This window comes from Idiotropiscis lumnitzeri, chromosome 4 (assembly GCF_059441095.1).
Source record: "Idiotropiscis lumnitzeri isolate Australia: NSW breed Sydney's pygmy pipehorse chromosome 4, RoL_Ilum_1.0, whole genome shotgun sequence".
NCBI classification, from domain to species: domain Eukaryota; kingdom Metazoa; phylum Chordata; class Actinopteri; order Syngnathiformes; family Syngnathidae; genus Idiotropiscis; species Idiotropiscis lumnitzeri.
The window spans coordinates 17,103,139-17,118,646 of NC_142394.1; the positions used below are offsets into that span (position 1 = coordinate 17,103,139).

At 40.5% G+C, this 15,508-nt stretch overlaps 1 protein-coding gene across 3 annotated transcripts in view; it reads right to left on the reverse strand.

Annotated features, from left to right (window-relative positions):
• unc5a (unc-5 netrin receptor A) overlaps nt 1-15,508 on the reverse strand; it is a 151,339-nt gene that overhangs the window by 46,257 nt on the left and 89,574 nt on the right. For all 3 annotated transcript variants that reach the window (XM_088293074.1, XM_088293073.1, XM_088293072.1), the window contains exons 3-5: nt 7,086-7,229; nt 4,677-4,780; nt 2,611-2,791 (exon numbers count right to left, since the gene is read on the reverse strand). In XM_088293074.1, coding sequence (XP_088149200.1) covers nt 2,611-2,791; nt 4,677-4,780; nt 7,086-7,229 — 429 coding nt within the window. The remainder of the gene's footprint in view (nt 1-2,610; nt 2,792-4,676; nt 4,781-7,085; nt 7,230-15,508) is intronic.

The following is a 15,508-nucleotide window of genomic DNA, read 5'->3' on the forward strand; positions in this document are numbered from 1 at the left end:
TCTTCAAAGGCACGGCAGGTGAGCAGCGAAAGGAAACAAGAAAGCTTTTGTTGTGCTTTAGTCGGAATTCAACACACAACAAGCGATTAATTTGTCATCGTTTCAAGCACAGTGAATAGTGGGAGGAAATAAATGTGCACGCAACAAAGCAATCTGCTCACAATTTTGCAGGTCCTTATGTGAGAATTATTGTTTAGAAATGGAGCTCCATTTGATCTAGAAACACTGGATATGAAAAGTTTCTTTTCGGCGAGTGCTGAGCATTTCGTAAGCTGTTCGACAATTAGACCGATACGCATTACAGTTACATTCCATGTCCAAGATAGGGTTTCTTTTCGGGGTTGAGTCCAAATCCATTGGATTGTACTTTTATGTTCTTTATTGGATTCTAAATCCGTTTGGACTCAAACTGTGTTGTGCACACATTAAAGTAGTCTGTCCAAAATCTCAACTCAGTCAAAAGAAACATTCTTTTTATCCTGTCCGACCGAGCTCACTGTGCTCTGCACACCCCACACCATTTTTGTTCTCCGCATTTTTTTTGCCCCCTCCATTTTACTTCAACAGCCTTCAATCTACTGAGGTTGCCGGCATAAAAAGGAAGCAGAGCCACCACGTTAAACGGTAATTGATATTCAAGTCTCAACAACCTGAGTATGAGAACTGCATAACATATTCAATTTTGCCAAGTAAATTCCCACCAACACTGTTATTTTACAGGGGATGTGACTACTCACAAGGTAGCTGCAGTTTGTCGAAACATATTTACAAAAATAAACTCATGGTAGCAGTCAAATACCGCGGACGCCCGGGATAATTATTTGATGCATTTTAAAGCAGATTAAAGGCTAAAAGGGAATGGATGCGTTCCCTGCTAAAGCATACGTAATTTGCGGCATATAGTGCGGAATATAAATGAGAAATCTTTTAATAGGGCCAATGCGTAAAATAATTGAATGATACTGTGTTAAAGTTGATGCGTCTTTAAGTTAAAATTAAGATGTAATAGAAGGACAATTCATACAGACCGAGAAATCAAGGGGCAAAAAATATGGAATTTGTGAAAGCGAACCCACTGCGTTCACATCCTGGCTGCTAGAAATATTAAGAAATGACCATCTAGTTCAGCGGTCGGGAACCTATGGCTCTCGAGCCATATATGGCTCTTCCAGGATCCGCAGTATGTCGAATATGCAATGACAAAATTGCATCAATGAAACGCTCAAATATAAAGCGGCACTTCGATACGCGTCATGCTTCTTTTGCATTGAAATATCCACCGGGGGACAACAGGAAAAAGGCATGCGAAGAGCTGCAACGGAAAGTGCAGACGAGCCAGCAGCAACTGCGTGTCTGGACCACGCAAGGTGACGGTAATTCCGCTAGCTTTGCGGGTGCTTTGGCAATAGTGAAGAGTGGAAAGCCGTTCACAGATGGCGAATATGCCAAAACATTTATGCTTGATGTGGCCAATGAACTTTTTGATGACTTTCCATATAAAGCCAAGATAATCAAAAAAATAAGAGACATGCCACTGTCAGCACAAACGGTTCACGATCGGAGCATCATGATGGCGAATCAAGTCGAGGAAACACAAATTAAGGACATAAAAAACACCATGCAGCACCAGAAGTCGCATTAAAAGTAAACCTTTTATTATTTTTATTATTATTATATGTTTAAAATACTATATGGCTCTCAAAAAATATATATCTAGAAATAATTTGGTTTTATGGCTCTCCAGGTCAAAAAGGTTCCCGACCGCTGATCTAGTTCATCCCATCACATTATTAACCCCACTCAAAAGTCACATGGTCATTGCTTCATCTTTGAACAAAAGAGCCAGAAGAAAGAAATGAGTTAACATCATGAATACATTGATTAGTCGTGATTTCAATGAATACAAATGTATAGACTGATATCATATACAAAGGTATTTATTAATGGTTTCTTTCCGATGAAAAGTTTCCAGTGTTGAAAATTCACTACATTTTGCAACCCTTCCTATTGAGTCCACACAGTACTTTACAGTATTCTAATATTAACATTGTCACATGTGCATACTAATGCATATTGTTATCGTAACGTTCAAACTATAAACCACATTTTTTGGGGGTTTTCCCGCCTTTAACCTCTTTGCTTCAACGTCACACCGTAACTGTTAATTTTCCAGGAGCACCACATTTACATTTCTACCTCTCGTATTCTTGCATGTACTGATGAGCCCTATATCGAAGTGCTTATTGTTCACATTAATAATAATAAAAAAAAAAAAAAAGGAAAATTTTAACCATTTAAATCGGAAATCTGAGCTACACTGCTCAAGCGCACACCCTCATCATGTCGAAAACAGGCCGAAATGCACATGATGGATGGCGAAGACTTCAATGGGTTTGGTGAGCAGGTCAACGTTTACGTGTTTTTTTTTTTTTAACAGTATAAGAGAAGTAGGCTTTTTGAAGTTTCCACATCAGATGTTTTGTCTTTTATTTTTGCGAGTGTGAGTTTTATACCAGTGCACTTAATAGACCAAATTTCACAGTATGTGACCCATTACACAAATCCCAATCACTTGAAGAGTTTATCCTTTGAACATGAGTGACCACCTACCATAGATTAGGACCGTGGCAGAGTTGCTCTTGCGCCGAGCGACGATGTTCTTGGCCACACATGTGTAGTTGCCCGTGTCGGCAAGCCTGGCCTTCTTGATGACAAGATTATGGTCGGCCGTGACGAAAAAATTGGGGTCGCTTTGTGGGTCGATCACATCCTCGTTCCTCTGCCACTCCACCTAAAAAAAAAAAAGTTGGTTTGGTCAAAAGTGCAACTGATCCCTTTCTGCGCAAACGAGCGGCACAGCGAGATACTTTTCTGTTGATGCCGTGCAAAAAGTTAATTTGATGGAATTAATCTGTTAATACATCTGATTGCTAAAAGTATTTTGCGTTTCATTTCATAACAGCTGGAGATCTCTGCGTCACTGAAAATTTTCTGAATGGCTTTTTAATTTCAGTTCTTGTTGCACTCTCAGGTTTCCTTGGTTGTTTTCTCGGTCTCACTTGACCTTCTTGCCTTTTTGAGGGTGCTGCAGCACTGTTGTTGGTATTATTGCCCCATGTGATGCACATAATTGGGCTCTCTTTTTCTTCCGCGCGCCCCTTATTTTCTCCTGTGGTGACTTCTGCTCTGATGCTCTTTTTTTGTCGAGCTGCGGGCTGGCACTTTCCTTCCGATTTCTCTGCAAGCTGTCCCCACACTGTCCAACTGTGATTGACTAGCTGGCTGTTTGCAGTCCCTGGGCTGTCTAAATGGCTCGCACAACCTGTGCTGTTCGTGTCATTAGAGCATCCAGTGTCTACATAGCTGTGTGTCCAGCAAGCTGGATGCTTCGGTGAATATTTTTTGACATTCCCTTTGTTCAGAAGTGAGGAAAGTCACTTTCGGCCGCTCACTTTGGCATTGTACCATTTACAGAGCTGCCAAATGGTCTTTCACGTGAATGGCGCTTTTCCACCCTATTAAGGCACTCAAAGCGCTTCACTCACTTTTGTCAAATGTTATAGACTGTCCATAGTTTGTTACAAAAATCACCGACGGCTGACTTGACCATAACACTAATTTGTTTCATGCTTGTGTGTGTGCATGTGTGTGCGAGTGTGTGTATATATATATATATATATATATATATATTCTTATTTTATTTTCGTTTTATTTTGGATTCATTTTTTTGGTAGAGTATTTGAGTATTTAAAAATAAGTACTTTGTAAAAGTTTTAGTTGGTAGAAATAACTGACCCCTTATATATATTTTATTTTTATAAAAAAAAAACTCTAGTTTTCCATTTCTGTAATAAAACTAGTTTTTTCAATTTTAATTTTTGTTATTTTGTCAGTTATTGATGCTTATAATAACCTTGAGCAAGTAAATCACAGAAGGGAAAGAAACAAAAAAAAAAGAATATTCATTTTCAATAAAGCCATTTCATACATGAATGGGGAACATTATGGATTTTAGTGATAAAAATCAAAACAAACAAAAGCCATAATGTCCAGCGAAAGAAGTTTGGAACATTGAGACTTGCAGAGATTCTTTAAATTAACTGATGTCACGATATTCTAGAAACAAGATGTCCACGTGGTCACAAAACTTTTCGGGCATTTTTTTCAAATAGTACCTAACATATAATTTTCCCCGCAGTTGATATTTGTGTTTACAAGAACAAATGCTTATCATGACGAACCCCAAACTGAGATGCACCATTTACTAGCAACATAAACAGCCAAGTCAGCTCAATACTGCCACACAACATGAAAGACTTGAGTGGACCAAGTAAGTACGAGAGCCAGCAAAAAGACGGAATAAAAAAGAGGAAAATCAAGTCATTAATTATACATGGGCCTTTCGAGATGTCAAACGCAGAGTGAAGCCTCCCAGCTTATCCTGGGTGATATGACGCACCCATGTGATATATGGCGACTTAGAGATGAGGGAGGGATAATAAATCAATAAAAGAGGGTAATTAGAGGTGTAATTTATCCATATGGGCTGTCTGCTCCACGGTGAAAGATGCCAGGGAGATGATCACTGAGCCTCCATTTGCCCTTTGTCCTCCCGGTGAAGAAAGGGTAAATGCATGCGAGACGCGGGCCTATAAATATCTTCCGTATATTCTCACCTCGGGTTGCGGCACTCCCTCGGGGGGATGGCAGCGCAGTGACACCTCCTGGTCCAATGCCACTTCTTTAGCCTGGGGCTCCTCCTCGAAGTTCTTCCTCAAGTCTGAGGAGAGAACACAAAGAAATGCAACCCAATTAGGCTATTTGTAACTGCATGTGGAGTGTAAATGAAAGCTCCGCCAAGCTAAATCTCAAATTGTTCATGGGCGCGTCGCACTCCAGTTGGCCCCCGAAGCCACGCAGGGATTGGTGGCACCAACCATGTTGCTTATTACAGCCTGCCTGGCTGCTTCAGAGATGCTTGTCTTGCTGCCAGAGGGGCCCGGCATCAAGCAAAAGCAATTGCATTACCGCTCACTCCTTCCTCCCTCGCGCACCACCCACTCTCTCCGGCAGCCGCCTGCCTGCAGCTTCCATCTGTAAGAGGGCTTGGAGCAGCCACACGAAAACAAAGCCCCGAGGCACCTGGACAAGAGCTCCTGCAAGCTTGGCTGACTGCATGAGGCTTCACATTTCATCTCATTGAATACTTTCACTGTTGCACTCAGTGTTGCTATATAGAGTATTTGCCCAGAAGTCACACTGAACGCTACACAGGTAGAGCTGGCATCGCTCATTCTTTTACGGGTGGGTCCACTTGCATTTGATGAGCCAGACAGGCCACTGATAGCAAGCAGCTTGGCACTAATTTGATGTGTCCGCCCCGGGTTTGCACTCAGAGTGAATCGATGTGTTGCCGTGTCGCGAGGGGCACAGGGCGCGGCTGCGAGCTGCTGCTGAATTCCTTTTAACTAATGGGACAGCCTGTCCTCAGAGGAGCGTTACGGCGGAGTGTTTTCAAAAATGAAATGAAGCACATATGCAAGAAGCGACATATACGAAGCCATAAGAGACATAAGCAAAATGAACACGGTCTTTTGGAATAGTTACAGCTGAGCACTTAATTAAGGTTCATCCCGGGGACCTAAACCAAGGGTTGCATTAAACAATAAAAATCTGATAATATAAAAAAATGAACAAAAGGTTTGCTTTTTCTTGATTTATTTTGCATGTAGATAAATTCAGTGCAGTGCACATGACATCAATTTCATGAAACATAATAAATTGAAGTGATAGAGCCATATTTGTTTGCATTACATTTGTTGCATAAACATTTTTACATAACAAATCTGATATTGTTTGTGGAAATACAGATTAATTTACTGCTTGTGTTTGTTAAAAAAATGCGTGAGAAGAGGAACTTGTGATAAATTGCATATTAAAATCGCAATATTAAAGATAGATGAAAAAAAAATGTACAATTAGATTATTTTCAAAATCGGATCCTTTGACTGCCTGAACCCTCGAATAATGAAGCCCGACTTCCGAAGGTCTTGTTGTTGCGTCTCGAATAATGCATATTTATGTGGCAATTAACAGACAGATTGCTTTAAAATACTCAAACGGAAAAGGGCTCCCTCCAATAAAGCTTTGAGACTGCACCAGAGGATGCGCCTCTGTTCCCCAGACAGATTTACGATTGGTACATTGCAGTAAATTTGGAATCTGTTTTTACTCTGCTACTTTCATCTGGATCATCGCTGATACAGTCGATCTCATGAAAAAGATGGTTATGAATACTCAAATTTAGTGTGCCACTTTTAAAAACACCTCTCCCTGCAAGGTGGAACAATAACTGCAAGAGGAAGCATGAGGGGATAAAAGTCACTAACAACACATTGTGGATTATTATGCTCTTATTCCACCTCATTAAGTCATATGTAGTGCCCTCTTCTGCAGATTCTCATGCATAATATCATGGTACAGTGGAACCTCCAAAGTCAAACGGCCCAAAAGTTACACAAGTTGGAGTTCAGCCAAAGATTTCTGGGAAAACCTGCCCGTCAAACCAGCACCATGATGCCATGCAAAACATCCGCAAACGTTGTCAGACTTCCCGCTGAGTTTCTTTGTCTGTTTTGGTGCTTTTTGGATGCGACCACAGAAAGGTCGCAAAGAGTGTGTGGGGGAAAAAAATATTGTTAAATAGCAGTGTCATATTTGCCAAGCAGAGGCAAACGTGAACAGCCTGCAGCTGAAATCGTAATGGTTAATGACCGGGATTAAATGGCCGCAGAATCCTGTCAACAAACTAACACATTTTCTATTTGGCTAAAAATGCACAACCAATAATAGTCTGTGTGAGTTAATCGCTACTATTTTAACAAAACAACCACAATGCTTACAATGTGCTCTTTCTAGTTCTCATACATCTTCATTTTAATTTGACTTTAATTTTATTATGCAGAGACTGGAACAAAGGAATTTACTTATTTTATGGGAGTGTTTTGAAATTCGAGCAGCTTGGAATTCAACCAGCATCACGAAACAGATTGTGTAGGACTTGCACGATAATAAAGTGCACTCACAAGCAATCCTGATGTACGCTTTTTGGCTTTTCTGGGTTCCTGTGGTGCTCCAGGCGACACACTGACACCAGTACTCGTCGAGGCCGAAGATCTTCTCCACCTGCTGTCTGGTGATTTCGATTGTCACCTCCATGACTGGCAGAGCTGCAAAGCAAAAAGAAACAAAAAGATAAAATAGACGCAAACGTGCTGAAGAGAAGGGCATGAATGAATTTTCCGTCCAACACGTAAACTACGTACGTCTTCACGTGCATGTCCCTGTATCACAAATCGAGCCATGTCCTTTGGAAATCAGTGCAGAATAAACAAGTGGAAAACTATAATATTATACAAACAGAGAGCTTGTTAACTGAGGAAAATGAGAAGAGCCTGCAGGCATCCCCGGTGTCATTTGAAAGGCGGATAAAACGGCAACAGTTGGGATGGAATATAGAAAAAAAAAAAAAAAAAACAGCAGATAAACTACTCAGCCTAACCTGCGCCTCTAAAGTTACAATGTGTAGGTAATTAAATCACAGTAATACAATCCAAAAGTAGCTTTATTGCTCAAAGACAATCAGTGTGGACACCAAACAAGATTGGGACAAATCTTCTCCGTAATACAATTCCATCTTGTCAAGAGTGCTGAGTTGATATTTGGGAGACAAGCTTTCATTTTCCTTTAACCTTGTAATGATAATCCAATCCGGCGCTACTCTCTTCATCTTGAGCGGCAGCCTCGTGTCCTACTTTCTCGCCACTTGATGAAGAGAAATCCCCGTTTTCCCTTTTGTTTCCCCGCTCACCCCATCTGATCTTTGCTCTCTGGGGCCTTTTCCAGTGAGGTTGTGAACCTTCCATAAGAACACTAAACATTCCGGGGAGCCTCAGAGGAAACGTCTGCCAGACCGGTGAAGCAGCGTATATACACCGGCTGGATATTTAAGTCTCAATGGGGTGTCGCTCTTCAATTGCTATTTGCATAAAAGCACTTTGTGACACTCCTGCATTTCGCACACACTTGAGCTGTCTGCTGTGATCGTTTTCAGCTCCAGACATAAGTTGGCGGGAGCTTGACTAAGTGGCACCTATCAGACCATCAAACCTATATAGCAATTATGTGAAGCACTTGGAAGGGTTCGACATATTCGGAAAGATTGTTGTTTTCCGCAAACAAATGGAGGATGTGCAAAGGTCTTGCATGATCACAGGATCTGTCTTCCGACAGGCATATAATGATGATGAATAAAACTCCCAAAAATTGCGAGTAGGTTAAATTAAATTTTTGACTGTCTCTTGTATGTGACTGACTGCCAATTAAGGTTAAAACAAAGACCTCAAGAAACAAAATGGACACTACCAGTGGAGCAGAAGAAACCTTCCTCCCCCCCAAACCAGCACTAAACTCAAATTGTTTTTCCGCCTTTAAAATGTCAAATGAAATGAAAGATAAATACTTCTACTTCTACAAAAATGCTGCTGTCTTACACTCAACCAAACTAAAAAAAAAAAAAATTGGAACCTCGAAGGTCAAACATGCTGAGGTTATTATAAGTAAATTAGGCAAATTGTAGTAAAGTCCAAACATAAAACCTTTATTAACCTTACAGCAACATTTTAGTAACCTTTTAACATTTTTAACGTTCATTAAAGTGCAAGAAGCACGGTTGAATTTTTTTTTTTTTTTTTGGGTGTGTGAGATGTAGCAAGCACGTTCGTTGTTGATTGGCTGTCGCTGATGACGACGGACTGGGCGGGCCTGAAATAATGACGGAATGATGACTGACATACTGATGGGACCACCACCGGCAATCTTAAAACAAGAACTGGAAAAGAAAATCTACAATTTTAGTATCCCAACTGACAACAATATATACTGTTCGTCCAAAAAGGATCAGGAAAAAGACTGAAAAACAAAAAAAGAAACATTTTCTCGCTGCACTCCAGGTATTTAGTCTTAAATGGCAGAGTAACTCCCTTCAAAAAAATCGGACTGCGACACGATGCTAAACAACAGTGACTGGCAAAACAAAATCTACTACAATCAATCTGAACCTTTCCCGTCAAAGCTGTAAAGTAAAATACAAATTTCACACCATGCAGTAAAACTGCAGAGATGAAATACTACACAGCATTAAAAAAAAACAAAAAAACGCAATGACTGAGCGCAGAGCAGTTTATATGTATATGCATATCATTTGCCATATATCAGAAGACATCCAGTATATTAGGTGCTCACTAACAGCCCATATTCAGCGCCTACTAGCAAGGCTGGGGAAATGTATCCGATTAATGCAAAATTCTCCTTGTCTTTGAGCTAGAGGGTGAAAAGAATAAAAGATCAGAATGGAGATGCAATGCATGAACAATAGCAACCTGAGGTGAGAAATTCTAAGAGGAGCAATTTGAAGCTCTGCTTGCCAGTGTAATTGCGTTCTGTTTCCTTATCTCGTCCCGTCTCCATAATTTCCTCATGCTTGCTGTGTCTGACACCTTAAAGAAACACTGCTGTGAGCCAATCCACCCAATTTGGCCCCAATTAAAGCATACCGCAAAATAAGCACGACACTCGTGAGTAAAATAGGTATGCGTGTTCGGGGAAGTTCATAATGACACTCGCTCAATATCTTGGAATTTCAATCCAAATAGTTTTGAAATGGATTGTATAATCAGCGAGCTTCAAGGGGTTGTGAAAACAGGAATTGAGATTCCTGAACAGCAAGTGCCTTGATTGCGCATTATGACACGTCTGTATCGTTGCAGATAAGGGTGTTGAAAGGAATCATTTAATTGATGCATCTGTATGCGGACATGGACGATTCTGCATCAGTGTAGTGGCAAACCATAACTGATTGTAAAAGAAAGATATTGCTTGTTGATTTTCGACTCATGTTCGGTGTCAGCGGATAGTCCCCATGAGGGTTGGGCTGAACGATTTATTGTTTTGGCGAAATCGAAATCGTCATCTCAGACAACGCCATTTTGTGATTGTCAGAGTTGCATTTTTTTAAAACGCTCTTCCCCCCACTCAAGCTCACTAATCGGAAACGGCATGCGGAAACCTTCTGAGATGGATGAAAATGCGTGGATTTTACCGCTTAATTCATATTCCACGGTGCAACAATACTAGCGGAGGCACATAGAACACGTTTTGAAAAGAAAAATTTGACTTCTCGTGTTGACAAAGGGCCAAAAATTATGGAGGTGGCCTAAATTCTCTCATTAGGTTGAATCTATTTTTCTCAACAAAAAGTAAAATGCTCTCTCTTAAAGGAGCAGTTTGCAGTTTTCTAACTGCTAGCAAGATTTGAACGTAGCCTCATTTTATCCCCCTCCTCTTACCTTGAACCTCTGACAAAAACCTCCTCAATAAAGTCCATGAGACGTGCGTCGTACACACGTTGATTGTTTAACGCTGCTACATTGTTAGCATGACTTATTTTTGACGGAGAGTTGCAACACACTGTTACTCAGCAACGAAGGCTACAAAGGTGTGTTCCAAGCAGTCTTTGCTCACGGCTTTTCTCCATGGAAACGAAGACCGTTTTTGAAGGGCGTGGAGAGTTGGAGAACGGCGTGTGGTCCAATTGTGCCTGAAGTTGCATTTTGGACGACGCTGCTGACAAATTTAGCCAGAGCTAATAAAGAAAGAAAAAAACTCGTCTGCGTTTGCACCGAATCAAACAGGGTTTTTATTGGCCCAGGTCATGCCCCTCCACAAAGTTTGGGATAAATATTTTGTCCAAGTTTGATAACTAAAATAATGACTGAAAAAATAAATATATGGCCATGACATCAAAGCACAAAATTGTAAATTGAGTTACGTACTTCAGAGTTCGCAGGGAAGCTTTTAGCTACAAAGTAAAACGCGTGCCGCTTTTGATTTGATTCTCACGTCCATTTGACAGCATGTATTATCCAAACACATCAAATATGGAGAAATTCAGCGCTGGCTGTGCTAAATTTCTTCAGTGCTGTTTTCCCTCCTCCTCCTGCTCCACTCACAGGGCACTCATTTGGGAGTTCAACTTCCCGCTCAGCTTCGGGAACGCCGGCACATTCATCAATGTCACTTCTCTTTCAACAAGCAATCAAAGTCAAAAACAGGAAGGGCCTTAGGATATCAGCAGTGCCAGCGGTGGAGGAGAAACCCGTCATCTGCGAACGTGCCGTGACTGGAGGTGTGCGTGGTGAGGGATGTTGCCATTTCTGTCGGGTGAGTGTGTTGTCACGGTCGCTTATGCGGCCTTCCGTGATTTGTGAATTTGCGAGGAGAAAATATGGAAGGGCAAGAAAATGGATTTTGTAACCAGGCAACAATAAATACTCAAGAGAGGCACTCAGAAAATGAGGCTGCGGGCACTTTCAGATTGGAAAAAATGTCTCGTAATCAATAATCTAAAAGAAGCTATCAAAAAGCTCCATCCCGGCGGCAGACTTGAGAGGGCTCAAGAGTCAGCAGAGTTTCAGCAAATGAAGGAGGCGGAATCAAAAGTGTTTGAAGGCGATTTGAGATGGGTTTGCCAATTCACTGACCTTACATATTGTGCTGGTTTCCGTCAAAAGAGTACGGCACAACTCTGTTGTTGATTCACTGGCACGTTGGCATACTTGGCAGCGGGATACAATTTCTTCTCCTATGATTACTTACTTACATCTCACCGGGAAACACCCAACAAGAAATATTTTGTCTGTAGGTAATCTCCCCTTAAATCAAGAGGGGCTCAACAAAACCTCACTGGACTCAATCTTGGGCGAGTCGATTGCAGAATTTTTGCTTTCCTTCCCACACTCTTGTTTTCGCAGGCGCTGACCTCAATTCCATAGAGGTCATTTGCTTATCAAAGGCACAGACTGGAACTTACAGGTCCTGGGTGTGTGTTCATTGTGAACACAAGGAAATTCAATTAGGTGCCATGCCTGCCGTGTGTGGCTGGGATTCATCAGGAGATAGAAGGGGGATTAGGCTTGGGTGACTTTACATCAGGCCAATGCACCATTTCAAGAGAAAGCGTACACAATGGCTGAGAGGGGACTTTACAGACGAAGCTTTTAAGGGATCGCCGGCGCATCCTTGCCACCAGTCAAAAGCATGTTCCAAGTGTTTCATTTCCTACTGTGCCTCCTCTTTGTATCGGATGGCATCAATATCAAGCCGAGCATCGGGCGCTCGCTTCTTCTTTTCAAGAGCGCAACAAAAAAGCCCTCTTCAGACCAATTATTACCTTTCTAACATGAAATCAATCCGGACCTAAAGCCAGATAGAACCAGTTTGAAGATTGAAGAAAGAAAAAAAAAAGGTGGAGGGGAGGCACTTTTAGCTCAGGGTATGCTGTGAAATAGTATCAGGGCGACACTGAACAGAAAAACAAAGACTAAAAGTCAAAGCATCAGGAGAAAATATGTTGAATTATAGACCGAATACGTTCCGTAACGTTTTCACATTTCATCATCTTTATAAAAGTTTATGTGCTGATTAAAATATTTGTGCCTGTTCCTGATTAGGAATTCCAGAGGATGGATTTGAAATTGCCTCATTTGTTGAGTTGGTGCTGTCAAAAGGCTAATGATGTTTCACAAATACATAGTTGAAATGATTTTGTTAGTTCTCGTTAACTATAATAAATTTGATGTGGCCACAACAGAACATCGGGTGTTCCTCGGTTTATGACCAAGTTACATTCGTACAGCTGCAATAGGCTGAACTTTGTACACAAGCCGAAACCCGCAGAGGTTGATCACTAATATAAGAGTAAAAAAATAGGGAAAATAATTGTGTGAACAACCCTTCTGGGCTATAAATATCAAAGAGTCAAACGGAAAAACCTCCAGTGCTGCAATATCCTAGTGTGCCGTCCCATTCTTAAGCTACGCTCTTCGTAACCTGGAAATGTTGTTGGTCCTGACCAAGGTTGCTTTCCTTAACATAAGTAACGAAATAACTTCAACTAAAATTGAAAAAACATTTTCTTTGACGAAATTAAATAAAAACAGAAATGATTTAAAAAAATAAAAAAATAACTACATTTTATGTTTACAAAACTAACTAAAGCAAACTATAATTGTAGAGGAAATGCCCTTAATTTTTGCTTTGGCAATTCATTTAATGAGCCTTCTTCGGGTTTGATTTTAAATTTATTAAAATGAATCAAATCTGTTAGTGGGAAGAAGAGAAGGTAGAACAGTCCTCACTGAGTTGAAGTCCTCTTATAGTGAGTCACTTAAAAGCAACATCATCAAGCAGCAGCCAATAAAAAAAAGAAACAACAGATGATGTCCCTCCGAGGAGACGAGTTTGCAAGTGGCTTTGGCTGGAATGGCTCACCTGCTCTTGATAGTTAACTCAGCCCGAAATGCAACGCCAGGAAAAACTGCTTTCCTTTTTTGGTTCATATATATGAAAAAGAAATATATATATATATATATATATATATATATATATATACATATCAAATAATTGCGCACTGTACAACCGCATTTAATGCTTGAACATTAATTGAAGTCACGAATCCACTTTAGAAGTTGGCAAATTGGCAAACAAGGCATTCAAACTTTATAATTAGGGCACATGCATGCATGCCTGGATCTAACTAGAAGCGGTATGCACTGCACTTATTGTGGTTCAAAGTCTGCTGACTGTTAAAGCTGTAAACGGTACCCTGTATTAACAAGATGTTTAAAATTCACATTAGACAATACTTTCAATGTTTTTTTTTTCTTAAATCTTGCACACAAGTAAAATCCTTTGTTCAAAATGAAAACTAACAAAAATGTGTTTTATTTCAACTAAAACTAAAACTAATGAAAACTAACAAAAGCTGCCTGCAAACAAATTCAAACTAAATTTAAAACTCAGAACAAAATAAAAAACTAACTATAATTAAAATTCCAAAACTATAATAACCCCGGTCCTACCCGTCGTAAAGCGAGGACTCACTGAAGTATACAGTAGCCAACAACCATGACGAAATTCAATGCCATTTCACACAGCCAAGGCTATGACTGCAATCTTATTAGGTCTGCAAACTTCAATTACTTTGTAAAGCGGCATGGTGATGGGTTGGCAGGTGGAGCCATAAGTGTTTGCCCTTTCAAAAAGTACAGTATGATGTGGCCTTGTGAGTGACACGTTACTTTGATTAAATTGCAAGACGGGTTGAACAGAAGCAGCGGCAGCAAGGAGGAGGCACGCCCATTCAGAGAGGTTGGTGAGGTTGAGACTCAAGTCAGTGGGACAGTATTCTGGGTCAAGGCGCTGCCTCCAGTTATAAGCGGCTTTTCAAGAGCCTCTTTTGATTGAGCTGTCCATTTTCTACAATGAATGCACGTTGCAAGGCCGCCGCCGATACTCCGAATGTCATTACAGATTATTCATGGATGACAAACAGGAGAGCAGGTAGTAGTCCAATCAGTCTGTCTGGGTTCAGTCCAATGCCACCCCAAGGAGATTCATATGGTCTTGATGAGAGTGAATCATGCAGATAAAACCCTATTATAAAAGGTCCTGGAAGCTGCAAGTAGGCAAGTCTGAATAAAGCCCATTAAAAGCAGTTTAGCTCAAGTGAGAACTGTCGCTTCCATACAGCATTTGTTCAACGGCACTTAAAGCAGGATCGAACAAAAATGCAGAACACAACGAGCGACAAACTGGTGGGGAGTAGCACAAGTGTTCTCAGATTTGCAAAGTGCTAATGAATTGCGGCTTAAATCTCAGAGTAGCTTTTTTTTGTGTCACAGAATGCTCACATCATGGATAAGTTGCTATATTTAGGAGCCAAGCAACGTCACTGCCTGGATACAAGACGCATACTTTGTCTAATTGAGATGCTTTCAGAACCAGACTGTAAAATACACTTTCATTTTTACATGACTGTTTATTGTACAGCTGCAGTCCAAACAATTTGCAACCTCCAACAGGAAGAATTGCTCAGTTTATTCACAAACTGAGGTCCCAGAGTTACGCGCATACACTCCCACACGCACACGCACACAACTAGCCAAGTTAGTGCCATAATATGTCATATTACTAGTTAATTACATTTCAATGTAATATGTTACATCACAGTATTACCATCTGGGTAGAGTAAATTTCTTGAAGTGTAAATTACTTTTAATCTTTTTTTTTTATATAGAGGGATTAATTGATTTAATAATGATTTGATTTTAACAGGCAAATGACAAATTTGCAATTATAGCTATAAAGTTAAATTGCAATGAGCTCCTTTAACTACATAGTGTAGGATATAATGTTAAATGTTACCACAATGATCGATATTTGTTTCAATAAGATGAGTAAATGGACTTTGAAGCTCTTTTCCACTTATTAAGGCACTAAAAGCGCTTCACACTGACTCGTCACCTCCTGATGACGCATCATCACAAACACCTGGTGGTTCAGTATCTTACTACCATGATCACAAGGGATCGAACTCACAACCTTTGGG